This window comes from Schistocerca gregaria, chromosome X (genome assembly GCF_023897955.1).
Source record: "Schistocerca gregaria isolate iqSchGreg1 chromosome X, iqSchGreg1.2, whole genome shotgun sequence".
NCBI classification, from domain to species: domain Eukaryota; kingdom Metazoa; phylum Arthropoda; class Insecta; order Orthoptera; family Acrididae; genus Schistocerca; species Schistocerca gregaria.
The window spans coordinates 434978833-434993264 of record NC_064931.1 but is presented as its reverse complement, the minus strand read 5'-3'; the positions used below and the strand labels follow the sequence as shown (position 1 = coordinate 434993264).

General features: G+C 41.1%; 1 protein-coding gene across 1 annotated transcript in view; it reads right to left on the bottom strand.

Moving 5' to 3' along the window:
• The window catches only part of LOC126298124 (U-reduvitoxin-Pr21-like), a 36334-nt gene that overhangs the window by 2827 nt on the left and 19075 nt on the right, over window positions 1–14432 (bottom strand). Inside the window, exons 5-6 of the mRNA XM_049989442.1 lie at window positions 8168–8269; window positions 2144–2308 (exon numbers count right to left, since the gene is read on the bottom strand). Of these exons, the coding sequence (XP_049845399.1) occupies window positions 2144–2308; window positions 8168–8269 (267 nt within the window). The remainder of the gene's footprint in view (window positions 1–2143; window positions 2309–8167; window positions 8270–14432) is intronic.

Below are 14432 nucleotides of genomic sequence, written 5' to 3'. Positions count from 1 at the left end.
AACAAGTCAACTGACAATCCAGTAAACAAAGCCGTTCGCTCAGTGGGAAACACAGACCGGAAAAATGTTATATTCTAAATGACAGACACAACAGGCACCTTTGACAACCTCTGTTAACCTGTAATATTTGTCACTGTGTCTAGGGTATGCTTATGCTGCATCCTCATTGCTGACACATCACTGCTCCCTGTTGCCACATCGCACCACGCTGGTAGCCAGTGGCATTGTTGCATTTATGGTGGAGCCTCGCTGCTCGCTGTCCACCAGGAGAAATTACCGAGCAGCTGTCCACACACTCAGCTGGGTGCTAAGAGCGTCAAACGTGGTAATGCTGGAACCAATCATGGCTCAAACTTCAGGACATATGGCGATAGTCGTAGCTCGAAACACAAGCCAGATTGATATCATCGCCTCCTGTGGATTGTAGTGAGCAGTGATGGTGCAGGTTAAATGGACCGGTAAAATGCAGTGGGTGTGATTTATCATTGCCGGACCATACGGGGCAGCAGCGAGGTGGCAGCTTAATCACACCCTTAGGGAGCTGGGGTTGCTAGCTACCTTTTACTACAGCCTACAGGACATAGAAAGAGGGCTGCTGAGTGACGAACAGGCAGTCAGAAAGTGGTCAAAAGATCCCTTAAGGAACACTCACAAGACTCGCTCTGTGGGTCATCCTTTGAGATCTGGCAATATAACCTTGCGATATACCTTGTGGAATGCCTTCACAGCGCCGAAGGAATCGTGGCATATGTCGACGATCTGCTGGCTATAATCTCTCAGCAAACTCCAGAGCACAATATGAGGAAAAAGCCTGTGATATACCGCAACAGATGAACAACTGGTGTACACAAAATAAGCTAACGACTGCTGCAAATGAAACACTTTATATCCTGCTTAATGGAAGACTCATTAGAAAGACATTAATGAAACGATTAAACAGAAACAACAGTCGACAAGGTAAGTAGGTATTAAAATTGACGAAGGAGTCTCTTTCAAGCTGTTGATGCTACTGCTGCCGATTACAGGTTTAAGGAGACTAAAGTCATCAGTCTCCAATTCACCCTCTAAGGACGTTACAACAAAAACTGGCAAGAGTATTTACTACAGATTATACTTGCACTATCACAAATGAGAATATACCACTGGGTTCATTATATGCTTTGCGGCAAGCACATGAACAAATAAATTCCACCTGGCAACAAACATTACTGCTGCGAGGCACAGGTAGAATGGTTTGCTACTATAGGTATCAGGAGGTTTTAGAACTACATCTCTGGAAGGTCTTTGTGTAGTCGTAAAGAGCCGCACCTAGACTAAACACATGACACTAAATGAGAGCAGTAATGATAGAGATAATGGTAGAGAAAATGAAACATCATACAGCGATACAGAAACAGAAGATGGAGCAGACACACACTAACTCAAGGTCACATATAAAACAAACGTAGCTACAAAACTACATTAAGAATTAAAATATTATTACAGATAGAAATACACACAGGCTCAGCTACTAAGAATCTTGTGAATAAAGCAAATGCTGCCCAGAAATATATAACTAAATGTCCTTAGGTTAGTTAGGCTTAAGTAGTTCTAAGTTCTATGGGACTGATGACCTCAGATGTTAAAAGTCCCATAGTGCTCAGAGCCATTTGAACCATTTTGGAAAAGTTTCGTGGATTTTTAATGTGAAAGTCATTCAAAATCTGATGGTTCTTCAGTGAAGAATGGGGTTGTTACTGAGAGGGACAACGGAGCACATACAAATATACTAGGTACCAGGCTGAAATGAAAGACATAATTATGACTAAAATCAAAACTATCTGTAGATGAACGAGGTACCAGCCATGCTCATAAATGATAGATGGACTCAGAGTAATGTCTACTGTATTCTGAATAGGTAGCACGGGTCAGAGACGATGACTTAATGTAAGCTGAGTGAACGACATCAGATATCACGCAGGTGTCGCACGGATGCATAACAAAGACTGTAATTCAGTAAAAATTCTACAGGACGCTTCAGTATGGTAGTGGCTGTCAAATGGCTGACTATGATGTGGATTATAAAGATGGTGCACCCTCTCCGCTATACTTTGCTGCAAAAGTCTGCTCTGGCAATGAACATGCTCAGTAGCTAGAAACTCACCTTTGATACCGTTGCAGGGTGGACGGCGACACACAGCCGATACACCATCGCGTGAGCAGTAGCACCGCTGACATCCGATCCTGAATGAAGTGCCTGGAATACACGACTGATTAGCTGCTATGTCGTCAAGTCCCTTCGGTACTGTTCTGGGTCCGCATTCTTCATCTAGAAACATATACCAGGAAAAAAAATGAATAGCAAGGTGCATTAGGTATTATTGAAGTTATTTTAATATGTCTTTGCAACTACAAAAACTATCTATTTTTGTTAGCAAACGCGTTTCGTTTTACTGAAATAAAAGTCATCAGCTGACTGTAATGAAAGATATTTACAATTTGGCTTGCTTCCTAAATCGAAAAACGCATTCTACGACAAAGAGAGACAGACCACGAAGGGACTATCCGAATGGGACGGAAATCGGTAGATGTGATGTACATGTACAAACAAATGATTACAATTTCAGAAAAATTGGATTGTGAGCGTTGCTGGATGTCCTCCTAAGGCATATCGCGCGAAATTCTGTCCAACTGGCGGATTAGATCGTCAAAATCTCGAGCTCGTTGGAGAGTCCTGCCCATAACACTTCAGACGTTTCCAGCTACAGCAAAATACAGCTGCCATTTTGTTTGAGTCGTTAGAACCAGAGAATGACAGTCTGTTGAGTTTCAGTGAAATTGCGACAAGCTGATAGATGATGGGCTGTCTGCCTGTCTGCTAACTGTATGCTGACTTCAACACCGATACGTAACCAACCTGATGCATACTACAGCACTGGTCATCATGGATGAGAAGACTGGTGTGCAGCCAGCCCCCCTCCTCTACATATCATTGCAGATGATCTGCAAGCTGTCATATCCACACTAACCGCGCCTGGCGCATTCTCACAGCGCCGTGGTTGACTTGTGAACATCTGCAGCTGTCTTTGTCGATCCATGGTGGATGAACAGAGCCTAGTCTTCTCGACAACCAACATACTAGACCACAGTCGGCAGCCTCAGCACACGATGGGTTGTCTTCGAGAGCGCTGAGGTGAAAGCCACACCGTGTCGCATACCCCCACGATCGCCAGCACAGTACGCGGCCGTGGCGCAGTGACCTGCCGAGTGACGCCACGTCTCGCGACGAGGCGTCAGCACTTCTTTACGATAAGCACGTATACCCGGTCTCTGACCACCACCCTGAACACACTTTCCACACTGACGGAAACAAAGATCGCAACACCAAGAAGGAGTTGTACGACGTCAGCGAGGGTTGGTAGATGTCTTTATACGTCAGAAATATGTCTATTCAAACTTCGCGCCAGTCGCATAAGAGTGGCGCTGGTAACGCCACGTAAGGATGCAAATCAGGTTTGCTTTAAATACAAGCTGTAACGGTCGTGATGACTTGATGGTAGTCAAGAATGCCTTTAAGGTGACAAAGACGCCACTATCAACATTCACTCAGAACGTATAATGTGGGTACTAGAAGCTTTATGTTCCTTCTGCGATACTGAAGTAAGACTTGACAGGAAAGACTCCACTGTACATGTTTCTGGTTTTCGTGGTCCCTACAATGTATAACTGCAAGAAAACCGGACTCTGGACGGCCACATGGGACTACCGACAGGGAAGATCATCGTGCTCGGCGTGTGGGGCGGCGCACCGTACTTCATCTGCAGCAGCAATTTGAGCAGCAGTTAAAAATCGGATGCTTCAACGACATCTCCGAGACAGACTCCCTGTAGTGTGCATTCCACGACATTACACCACCGCCATTTGCGACTTCAGTGGTGTTAAGTGAGAGCTCATTTGAAGGCAGGGTGGAAGTCTGTTGTGTTTTCCGATGAAGTCTGGTTCTGCCTCGGTGACAGTGGTGGTCGTATGTTGGTTAAAAGGAGGTCAGTTGACAGTGTTAGACAGCCTCCGCCTACACCTTGAGCAACAGTCTGGGGCGCGAATTCGCATGACAGCAGAAGCACTCTTCCACGTACCCTGACGGCAAATTGATACGTCACTCTGGTGATTCCGGGAGGCGTTTTCCAACAGGATAACGCTCGTCCTCATTTCGCTGTTGTAACCTAACATGCTCTAAAGAGTGTAGACATGTTGCCTCCGGCTGTCCGATCACGAGAGCCGTCTCCAATCGAGCACCTATAGAATATCATCGGACGACAACTCCAACCTCATCCACGAACAGCATTAACCGTTCCTGTATTGACCGACGAAGTGCAACAGGTACGAACTCCATCCCACAAACTGACATCCGGCAACTGTGCAACACATAGAGTGCACGTTTGCATGCTTGCATTCAACATTTTGGCTGTTACAACGGTTATTAATGTACCAGCAGTTCATATTTGCCATGGCTTCTCTCGCGCTTACATTAACCTGCGATCTTGCTATGTTAACCACTTCATTGTGTTACCTAGACGAATGTATTCCCGAAATTTCATTTCTCTGCATTCATTAATATTTTGGTGTTGCGATTTTTTCCGACATTTTATTGTGTAAATTCAGTACGATAAATAAGTGTCATTCCTTTAGTTTACTCGTTTTGAGCCGTAAGGGTCAACCTGTAATTATAAATTAGAGAAGATAAACTTATTTTGCCAGAATAATTACGTAATGATAAAGTTTATTCCCAATAATTGGTTCCCTTACTGCTTTTTTAAGTAATGTGTAATAACTTGTCTGTCGAGATCTGAAGATTGTAACAATGATTACCAGAACAGGTTGTCGCGAATAAAGTTTATTATTAGCGATCTCAGCAAAGAAGTACATCTTCTAAAATTCAAATTTCATTGCAAATACCACTGTGCCAGTGATACTCTGGGCGTAAACTGGACCACTCATCCACACTCTGAGCCCAGCCTCCTTCTCACAACGCAACCAAAGCTCCCGGGGCCACAGCGAAATGGTGACTGTATATTTATTCGATTTTTTTTGGAAATTTCAGTTAGGCTACAAGTATGTCTGCATGCAATATGCTAGAGTGAACTTATCTAGTGTACTCACAGAGTTTTCCAGATGTTCATTTCGTCGATTTATAGAACTAGATCGAAAGAATGCACAGGAGCTTCTAGACTTGTAGCGAACTGGTTACGTTTTTGTGGAAGTGGTCAAATGATGTTCCGAGAACTTTGGAAGGAAGACGTCGTTCTGTCTGTGGAACTTTGAGGGTGTAGCTCAAAGACCCATTTCTGACCGTATGTAAAGGCAGTTGTAGAAAGAAGCAATGGTAGGTAGAGAATAATAGCGTCTCTCGATAGCAACGAAGTAGAGAATGCAAAGACAGGCTATGGCACGTTATTCTGAGGTACCTCTCAGTTGCAGCTGTTCTTAAAGAGAGAGAGAGTTTGTGTGTGGTTATATAAGCTACATAGCTGCTGAATTTCGGTTCGGAACCATACCTAATGTGTGCTGTATAATGCAAATACGTTTCATGAAAAAATGAAAGAATTATGTATACATTTTCATATATTATGTTCTGTAACTGTGCAGTATTTTGTAGTGTTTGACAGTTGCAACAGGCATTAATCCGTCAATTCTTTTTTGTTGATTTCTAGGAATTTGAAGTGAAAAATGCTTTCACATCAGATAATATGGATTACTGTCAGAAACGCCAGAAAAGCCTCTAGATTTCTTTGGACAGATGCTTACTAGTTTTAAATCATAACTTCAAATTATAATAGGAGACCTCTGTACGCAAAATAAAAAGTGCAAACTGCTCTATGAAACAACCCTGGTATTCTTGTGTACATGAATAGACAGTTTGCAAAGTCTGGATCTGTATAATGAGCAGATGAATTAATTCGGGGGAATGATTATTTATTTAGGTAGCTCCTCAAGTTCTGATCTCACACAGTTACGATCATCCAGCAACTTAGGTTTACATTCGCCCTGCTGGGGGGTTACGTCATTTGTGTCTTATCTGTGAATCAGAGGTTTTGACCCACGTAGCACACATTTTATTTCAAATTAAAATTAAAATTTATCAGTATTCTGCGTAAAATTTATATTAAAACAAAAGTGTTCTATAATGTTTCTCTCTTAAATCTGTTAACCGAGACTTCTAGGTTACACGTACCTCCAACTGCTTTTGAAATTTTTCTTTCTGAATGTATCATATGTATAGTAAGGGGTGTATCAAGTCTCACCAAAACTGATCCTAAATTGAATTTTTCAGACTTCTTTTTTCATATTCCGAATTTCACGTAGTTGGTTACCTGGGACTAGCGTATTTGTAAACACATATCAAAAAAGGTTTTGCATCAACTCCGTTCCGAGAGTATCGGAACCTGTGCAGAAAATTGGAATAGAGATCAACATAAACAACATTTCCGCCCTTTTTATTGTTCATGAAAACCACACATTGCATGTTTTACCACCATACAGTGAGACCTTCAGCGGTGGTAGTCCAGACTGCTGCACACACCGGTACCTCTAATACCCAGTAGCACATCCACTTGCATTGTTGCGTGCCTGTATTTGTCGTGGCATACTAACCACAAGTTCATCAAGGCACCGCGCCACGGCTATTGCCCCGTGCTAATCCATACATCAAATGGGCATCTGCCAACTCCCATTTGTAAACATTGGACTGACTGCAAAACCACGTTCGTGATGAACACTAACCTGTTGATACTACGTACCGATGTGCTTGATGCTAGTACTGTAGAGCAATGAGTCGCATGTAAACCCAAGCACCGAAGTCAACATTACCTTCCTTCAATTGGGCCAACTGGCGGTGAATCGAGGAAGTACAGTACATACTGACGAAACTAAAATGAGATCTAACATGGAAATTAAGCGTTTCCGGACACATGTCCACATAACATCTTTTCTTTATTTGTGTGTGTGGAATGTTTCCTGAAAGTTTGGCCGTACCTTTTTGTAACACCCTGTATCACAGTATGTAATAAAGTATGGTACATCCTGTTACTTCTTTTCATAGAGCCTGAACTAATTTTAAAAAAATAACTAAACAGTGATCTTGTCAAAAGCCGAGAAGCGATTCCTCTCCGTGTTGTTACACTCTGGGGCACCCTGGGATGCTCTCGGTGTTGCTAAAAATCGTGTCCGCGCCCGGCTGCCGTCGCGCCTAGAGCTCCTGAGCGCGACGGCGGGATAAGCGCACTCCGCACGGCTCTAAATTTACTTAAGTCCGTGACCTTGGGTGACGTGTCAGCTATATGTATAGCGTGTTGCCGGTAGCTGTCGCACAGTCGGCAGCATGCCTCGTCACAGGATACATCGTATCTTCGGATGGAGGCCTACTATTTACAAGTGTATTTTGGACGTAGAGGCTGAATGTAATACGACTGTGTTTCGAGGAGGTCGTTTTGATTTTTCATTTTCTGTTACTGACAATCCTATTGGACAGTGCTTGATGACTCTTGCAATAATACATATAATAATAATCTTGATGCAACTACGAAGTCTACTGCAATGTCTTTGGAGAAGGTACCTCCTCGTGATGTTTTGGGTTATCGGGCGTTCATGATCACTATGTCTCAAGTTCGTGGTGTTGGAGAAACAACAACAATTTTTTTTATCAATGTGAGTGTGCCTCACAACAGGTTCGAAGTGCCTTTCGACAGAAGTTGGAACTGAAAAAAACCACACGAAATTTTTCTTAGCGTCACATGAAGCGTACGATGAGAATTCTTTGCCTTGTCTGGATCGACCTCCGCATAACAAAAAGCAAAACCATATTACGCCAGAAGAATGGCTCCTGAGGATTGTTCAGAAACAAACAAAGCATGTGGATAGTCAAGTCTACAGTCAAATATCTGTACAAAATCAATTATAGAATTAGATATGTAGAAAACTATAGCCGTAAAAAGAGGTACACAGTTAGAGAAAATTAAACCAACTAGAACTTTATGCCACGTATTAACAATAGTTCCTGTTACCACATGCCACAAAGAACTTACTGAAATAAGATTGCGGAGTAGTTTTCAGAAATAAAAGTTTAGAGGTCAATGAAGAGACTTAATTTAAAGTTTAGTTTAAGGAAAGGTGAGAGAGCAGTGATACGTACATTTGAATCCGTGGCATAGCTTCTGGGTACACGTCCACCTTCCGTGAGCACTGCAGATACAAGTGTTGCATTCTACTTTGGTCACTCTTCCAGGTTCACACGCTGTAAAAGGAAAACGCCATAAGGATATGTATTAATAATCATCAGTTTCAGCTGTACTTGTGTTGGGAAACTGAGACTTAGTCTATGTATAATGAAACTCATCTGCTATTAGATTTTCATACAAACAAGAAATGTAGAGGAGAAGTACTTTGCTTTCCATTCAGTGTGTATACGCCAACCCTTCGCTTTCGCTTAAAATAAAGCACTGGAAAACTCTTGTCTGGTTAATAGTAAGATAATTAGAAAATAAAATCTCTTTTTTGGGGCCTTGTATCGCAAAACTTTGATTTTAATTGCACGACTTATGATTCTGGTTGCTGTTTCAAAGATTTTATTCATGTCTTTTGGTGAAGAGGAGACCAGGGGTAGTTGTTACAATTTTTTCAGTAATTTTTGTACTAGAAGGGTTCAGAGAAATATTAATACGAAATGAGATACCTTGTAATATAGCATCATCATATTTTTCTCTTACGCTCAGCTATCAGGAATATCATGACTTGACATTATCTCCGATTATACACACCGTAATAATTTACAACATAGTGGGCAAGTTGTGACAGAGGGTGGGGTTATTTGTTTACACATAGTGTAGCCTCTTAAGCACTGATACAAAATGCTCTAGTTTTGTTTTATTTATTGTTGTTTTTCTCTTGCATGTACTTTGTTGTCAGTGTTATAGAAAAATTTGTTTTGTTTTTAAAGATTACTGGTAATCTGACCTTACTTCTTTCGCTGATTCACTCTATGTTTCTTTTGATGTTGTGCCACTGTTTGTCTTGTTTTTCTCATTTCTCATGTTGCCTTCAAAGGGAAATACATAATGAAAACTGTATATTACACTAGACATGTTACTACATTATAACAACAGATCATCATCATCATCAGCAACCAGTTCGATCACTTGGTGATGTGGCCTCTTTGAGTCAGTGTGTAACGTAGGATCCTTGCAGATTCTTCCATTTTGCCGATCTTGAGCTTCCCGTTGCCAGTTCAACCCGGCTGTCTTCTTTAAATCTCTGTCCCATCTGTCTCTCCCTTGGTCTTTTTTGGTAAACTGGGCTCCAGTCTAGTACTTGTTTTGACCACATGCAATGTTTTCTTCGAGCGACATGACTACCCCACACCCATTGCAAGATATCCACCCTTTCCATTATGCCACTGACCTTCGTTAGCTGTCCCAAGTCAGCTGCTTTCTTTCTGCCTTTATTTGTGTAGCCCCATATGGATCTTTACATTCTTGTTTGGGCTACTATTAGTTTTCTGTCAATGAACTCATTTAATATCCATGTCTCACATCACTTGTTATTACTGGCAGTATACATTGGTCAAAGACTGTTTCTGTTCCAGCGTAACGACAAGCGCCGGCACGAAGATCAAGAACGCAAGAGCATCGACAGCTGTGACACGATGTCAGCCAATAGTACGATGACTGGGAGGACACCACGACTAGAGCGGCATCTACACGAAGATAATAGAAGCAACACGTCGCCGAGCCGCGGCCGGACTAGAAGGAGAGCACTAGAAGAGCGGCACTAGAAGACAAGCACTGATATTAACGGTAGCAGTGATCTATGAACTTGTGTGATTAGCTTGCATGGACATTGTATCTATTGAAGGACATTGATTATTTGCATGTCGCCAATTGCTTGCGATCCATCATGTAGAAACTAAAGCTAAGTATTGTCAATTCAAGTACTGTAATAAAATCCATTAAAATAATTTGCTTGTATGTTGTCTAGCTATCCTAGAACAGCTTTCTAGACACCCTGTATTACACGTGTGGGTAGGATCCCACAGTTTCCTTTAGCTCCGCCACATTTTTGACTTCAAAACTGAGGATTATCTCCCATAAGCTCGCCAGCCTATCTCAATACGTCGGAATGTTTCTGGTTTTAGGCCTCCTTTCATAGTTGGCAGTTGACCCAAATAGGCATATTTTGAGACCCTGTTAAGTTGCTTACTTTCAACAGATACGCTTCGCTTCGGTGTACGTTCATTTATCATGATCTTGGTTTTATCATAGTTCATTTTTAGACCAAGTTGAGAGCAGACTGACGCAAGTTCACTAACAGTATTTGAAGTTCGTTTATACTATTTGCAAATAGTACAATATCGTCATCGAAGTTCAGGTTGTTTAATCTCTCTCCCTGAATTTGGATTCCCTTTGTTTTCAAAATTAATTTACACGTCGCTTTTTCGAGGGCTCCTGGGAAAAGTTTTGGAAATGTAGGCTCGCTATGTTTTATACTTTTTTCTATGGGAAATTCATTGGTTTCTTCAACTACATTTACAAACGCTGTGTAAGTTTTGCATTGTTGTATAAAACTTCTGTATACGCCTATTCTATTCCTGTCTCTATTAGAGCCTCAAACTCCTCCGGATGGTTGATTGAATCGAATGCCTTTCCGAAACCTACGAAGGCGAGGTAAAGAGGTAGATGCTACTCATTTGCTCTGCTAATTGTTTCGCGTAGAGTGAGGATACCATCAGCTGTACTAAACCGTGCGCGGAATCCAGTTTGCCCAGCTGGCCCAATCCATTGAGCAATCTATGTAACATAACAACTACCGTCTATGAAATTGTAACTAATTGGCCTGTACATCGCCATTTCATAATAGGTTACAGATATGCATCAGTTTTCAGCTTTAGAAATATTTTCAAATTTATGTTGCTCACCTGAAGTTAAGATACCACAATACACAGCACTTGCGTTAATACACAAAAGGGTTGGGGGGGGGGGGTATAAGACGGACATTAACAAAAGCAAAACACAGGTAATGGAATATAGCACAATGAAATCAGACGATGCTGAGATAGTTACATAAGAAATGAGACACTAAAAGTAGTGGATTAGTAATGTTATTTGGGCAGTAAAATAGCTGATGATGGCCGAAGTAGAGAGGATATAACATGTAGACTAGCAATGGCAAGAAAAGTGCTTCTAAAGAAGAGAAATTTGTTAACATCAAATATAGATGTAAGTTGTGGGAAGTGTTTTATGAAGTATCTGTCTGGAGTATAGCCTTGTAAGAAAGTGAAACTGGATGATAAATATTTCAGAAAAGTCGAGAATAGAAGCTTTTGAAACGTGGTGCTACAGAAGAATGCTGAAGGCTGGATGGGTAGATCACGTAACTAATGAAGAGGTACTGAACAGAATTGGGGAGAAAAGAAATCTGTGGCACAACTTGATAAAATAAAAGGATTTCTTAATAGCACACATTCTGAGATATCAAGGGATCACCAATTTGATACTGGAGGAAAGTGTGGATAGGGTGTACGCGTAAAAATTGTACAGGGAGGCTAAGAAATGAATACAGTAAGCAGGTTCAAAAGGATGTAGGTCGCAGTAGTTATTCGGACATGAAGAGGCTTGTACAGCTTACAGTAGCTACCTCAAACCAGTCTTTGGACTGAAGATCATAACAACAGCACCAGTGGCTAATTCAAAATTCGAACTAGCTACCCAGGGTAACAACTTTCCCCCCTAATGTGAAACAGAGAATCATAAACAAGAAAAAAGTAAGGAGTAACTAGAAAAATTCGAGTTCTTACAATATACAAACAAAGGTAAGTGATGATTTGAGACATTGACGGAGAATTCAGCTTAACCTACCGATTAAGTAAGCATGTCCTCACTATACAATAGTGACAATATTTGCTGTAATTCATCAAGAACCCTTAGTCAAATGAGAAGGAAAATATTAACGTAGAGATCACGAGACAGCAGTATCTTGACTATACTTCATTCAGTATAAGATTAAACCTGATGTAAACAAATACTAACGTGATGATTGTTCAGCAGCCGTAGCACACGTACACTGGTGTTGTTACGCTCTTGAAAATAGGTTCTACTTCTGTATTAGATTTCTTTTACTATGTTACAGTAAATTTAAGTAGAAGAAATTCTAATGTGTTAACAGCCATCATTGCTTTCCTTAATCGTACTTTATCTACGTTGTTTTTATTTAAAATATCGAGTACAGTCGCAGTCTCTGTGCTCTCATTATCGAGCTCTTAATATGTAGTGCGAAAATGGCTGACGCTGCTTCCTGCTCCATATTGAAATACGCATGTGGAACACCGTTAAAAAGAGGCGGGAAGCAGGTTATTCTGAAAGTTTTTCACAAGTTTACAGAAAAAATCATCTTTGAAGTTTTCCGAGGAAACTTATTTACTGAAATTAAGCGGTTTTTATGAATGGGATGGAGAGGTGAATCTGCTAGCGTGTTGGGTCACAGGGCTGGCTGTTCTCTTTAAGATAAAAACAGAGTGAAGTATTCAATGACGAACTTGAAGGGGTGTCATGTGACGTCCGCCCAGGGCAAATACCGAGAACAATGACGAACCAGACGGAAAAATAATCTGTAGTGAGGTAGAATTGTAAACTGCTAGTCCATAGATCATAGTTAAAAACTCCATTTGGTTCATATTTTCTTTTTTTTTTTTTGTTCAATCTGAATTGCACATATCTTTGAAATATAAAATTAAAAAATGTTGCCACCGTTGTTGGAGCGAAGTTAGGGGATTTGTCTCGAGAAATAACAATACATTGGAATTGCCAGACGTAATGGAAGTAATACAAGGAGCTTTGTCACACGCCACTGCCGAACGCTGGCGGGATACAGAACGGCATGTCATAAAAGAAGAGGCGAAAATGTGGCGCTTCGATGGCTTCGTGGATTCTGTTGTTAAACAACTCGTTATCAACGTAGCAGATAGCAGTTTCATTTCTGAAATGTGTTTCTCGGACTCGGATATCGGAGGAGTTCAGAGATTACAAGACAACAGTATTTCCTTCAGAGGCGTCGTTATTTGACTAAATGGCAACTACAACAACTCAAATCACTGCAGGTTACTTGGACCAGCTAACCAGCTGGCCAGTACTGTGCAAGTTAAATGCGGGGTAAATCTGTTGTTCTGTATTAGTTTTTTACTTTTCTCCTACCAACCGTATTCACGGCACATTTTCAGACAATGTTCACATAAAGCACCATAACAGTTCATCCTCCTCAAGGTGAAGGTACCTGTCTTCCGGAGCGGCTGCATAACGAGGGCAAAAAGCTTGTGCGATGGCGGGCTACGTTGCGGAAAACTTTCGTGGTAGAGCCCACTAGCAGCTCAGCAGTTACATCGAGCTTCGCCTATACAAGGAACAAGTTCGTGTATTCCGAAACTGCGTACCGAAAACGTGTACCGAACTAAGGCAGACGTTAAGTAAACAGAAAAAAAATTTCGTGTGACTAGAGCCTCCCGTCGGGTAGACAGTTCGCCGGGTGCGTCTTTCGATTTGACGCCACTTCGGCGACTTGCGCGTCGATGAGGATGAAATGGTGATGATTAAGATAACACATCACCCAGCCGGGAATCGAACCCCAGCCCTTTCTTTTAGTTTTCTTTCTAACAGCAGGCATTCTCTTGTTCTTGTTTATAGAGCTGTTTGTGGCATATTGATGTATGTTTTTGCTGATATATACTAATCTTTGAAAAGTATTTTCGCAGGGGACAATCAAGTTCCCTAGATCTCCAAATAACTCCAGGTAGTGAGCCCATTTGTTCCTTATCATTATTATTCTAAGATATCTCTTTTCTAATTTGAATTTTTTTCTAATATTTGTCTCCCTGTGGCCCCAGAAAATTATGCCATTATCTATTGACCGTGTGAACAGAGGCATAATAAGTTACTTGGAGGCAATTATTTTTACAAACTGATCCTGGCACCCTTAAAACATATAATGCAGATGAAATTAGTTTTGCTATCCTTGTCGTATGTCCTCTTCACTTCAGCTGTTTTTCTGTATTCACCCCTAAAATTTTAGTGTTTATCACACAGTTTACTGAGTCGCCATTTAAGTTTAATTTAACATTGTTATTATTTTTGTTTTATATAAATTTATTATTTTCGTTTGTATAGAGACTTACACTGCCTGAATTCTTTATGTTACTTTATTTCCCCCTGACCATTGGTGTACATCTTTTAGAATGTTATCAGTTTTACACAGCAGTAACGTTAGCCTTTTATTGCTGACTGAAAGGATAGAAACACGCTGATGCTGGTACAGAAAACCCTAAGCAAGGTACAAAATTGTGGACAGCGGACTATATGAGAAGACACAGATATAGAAATGACTTGATTGCTTAATATTAAGTGCAGGTTTAGCAC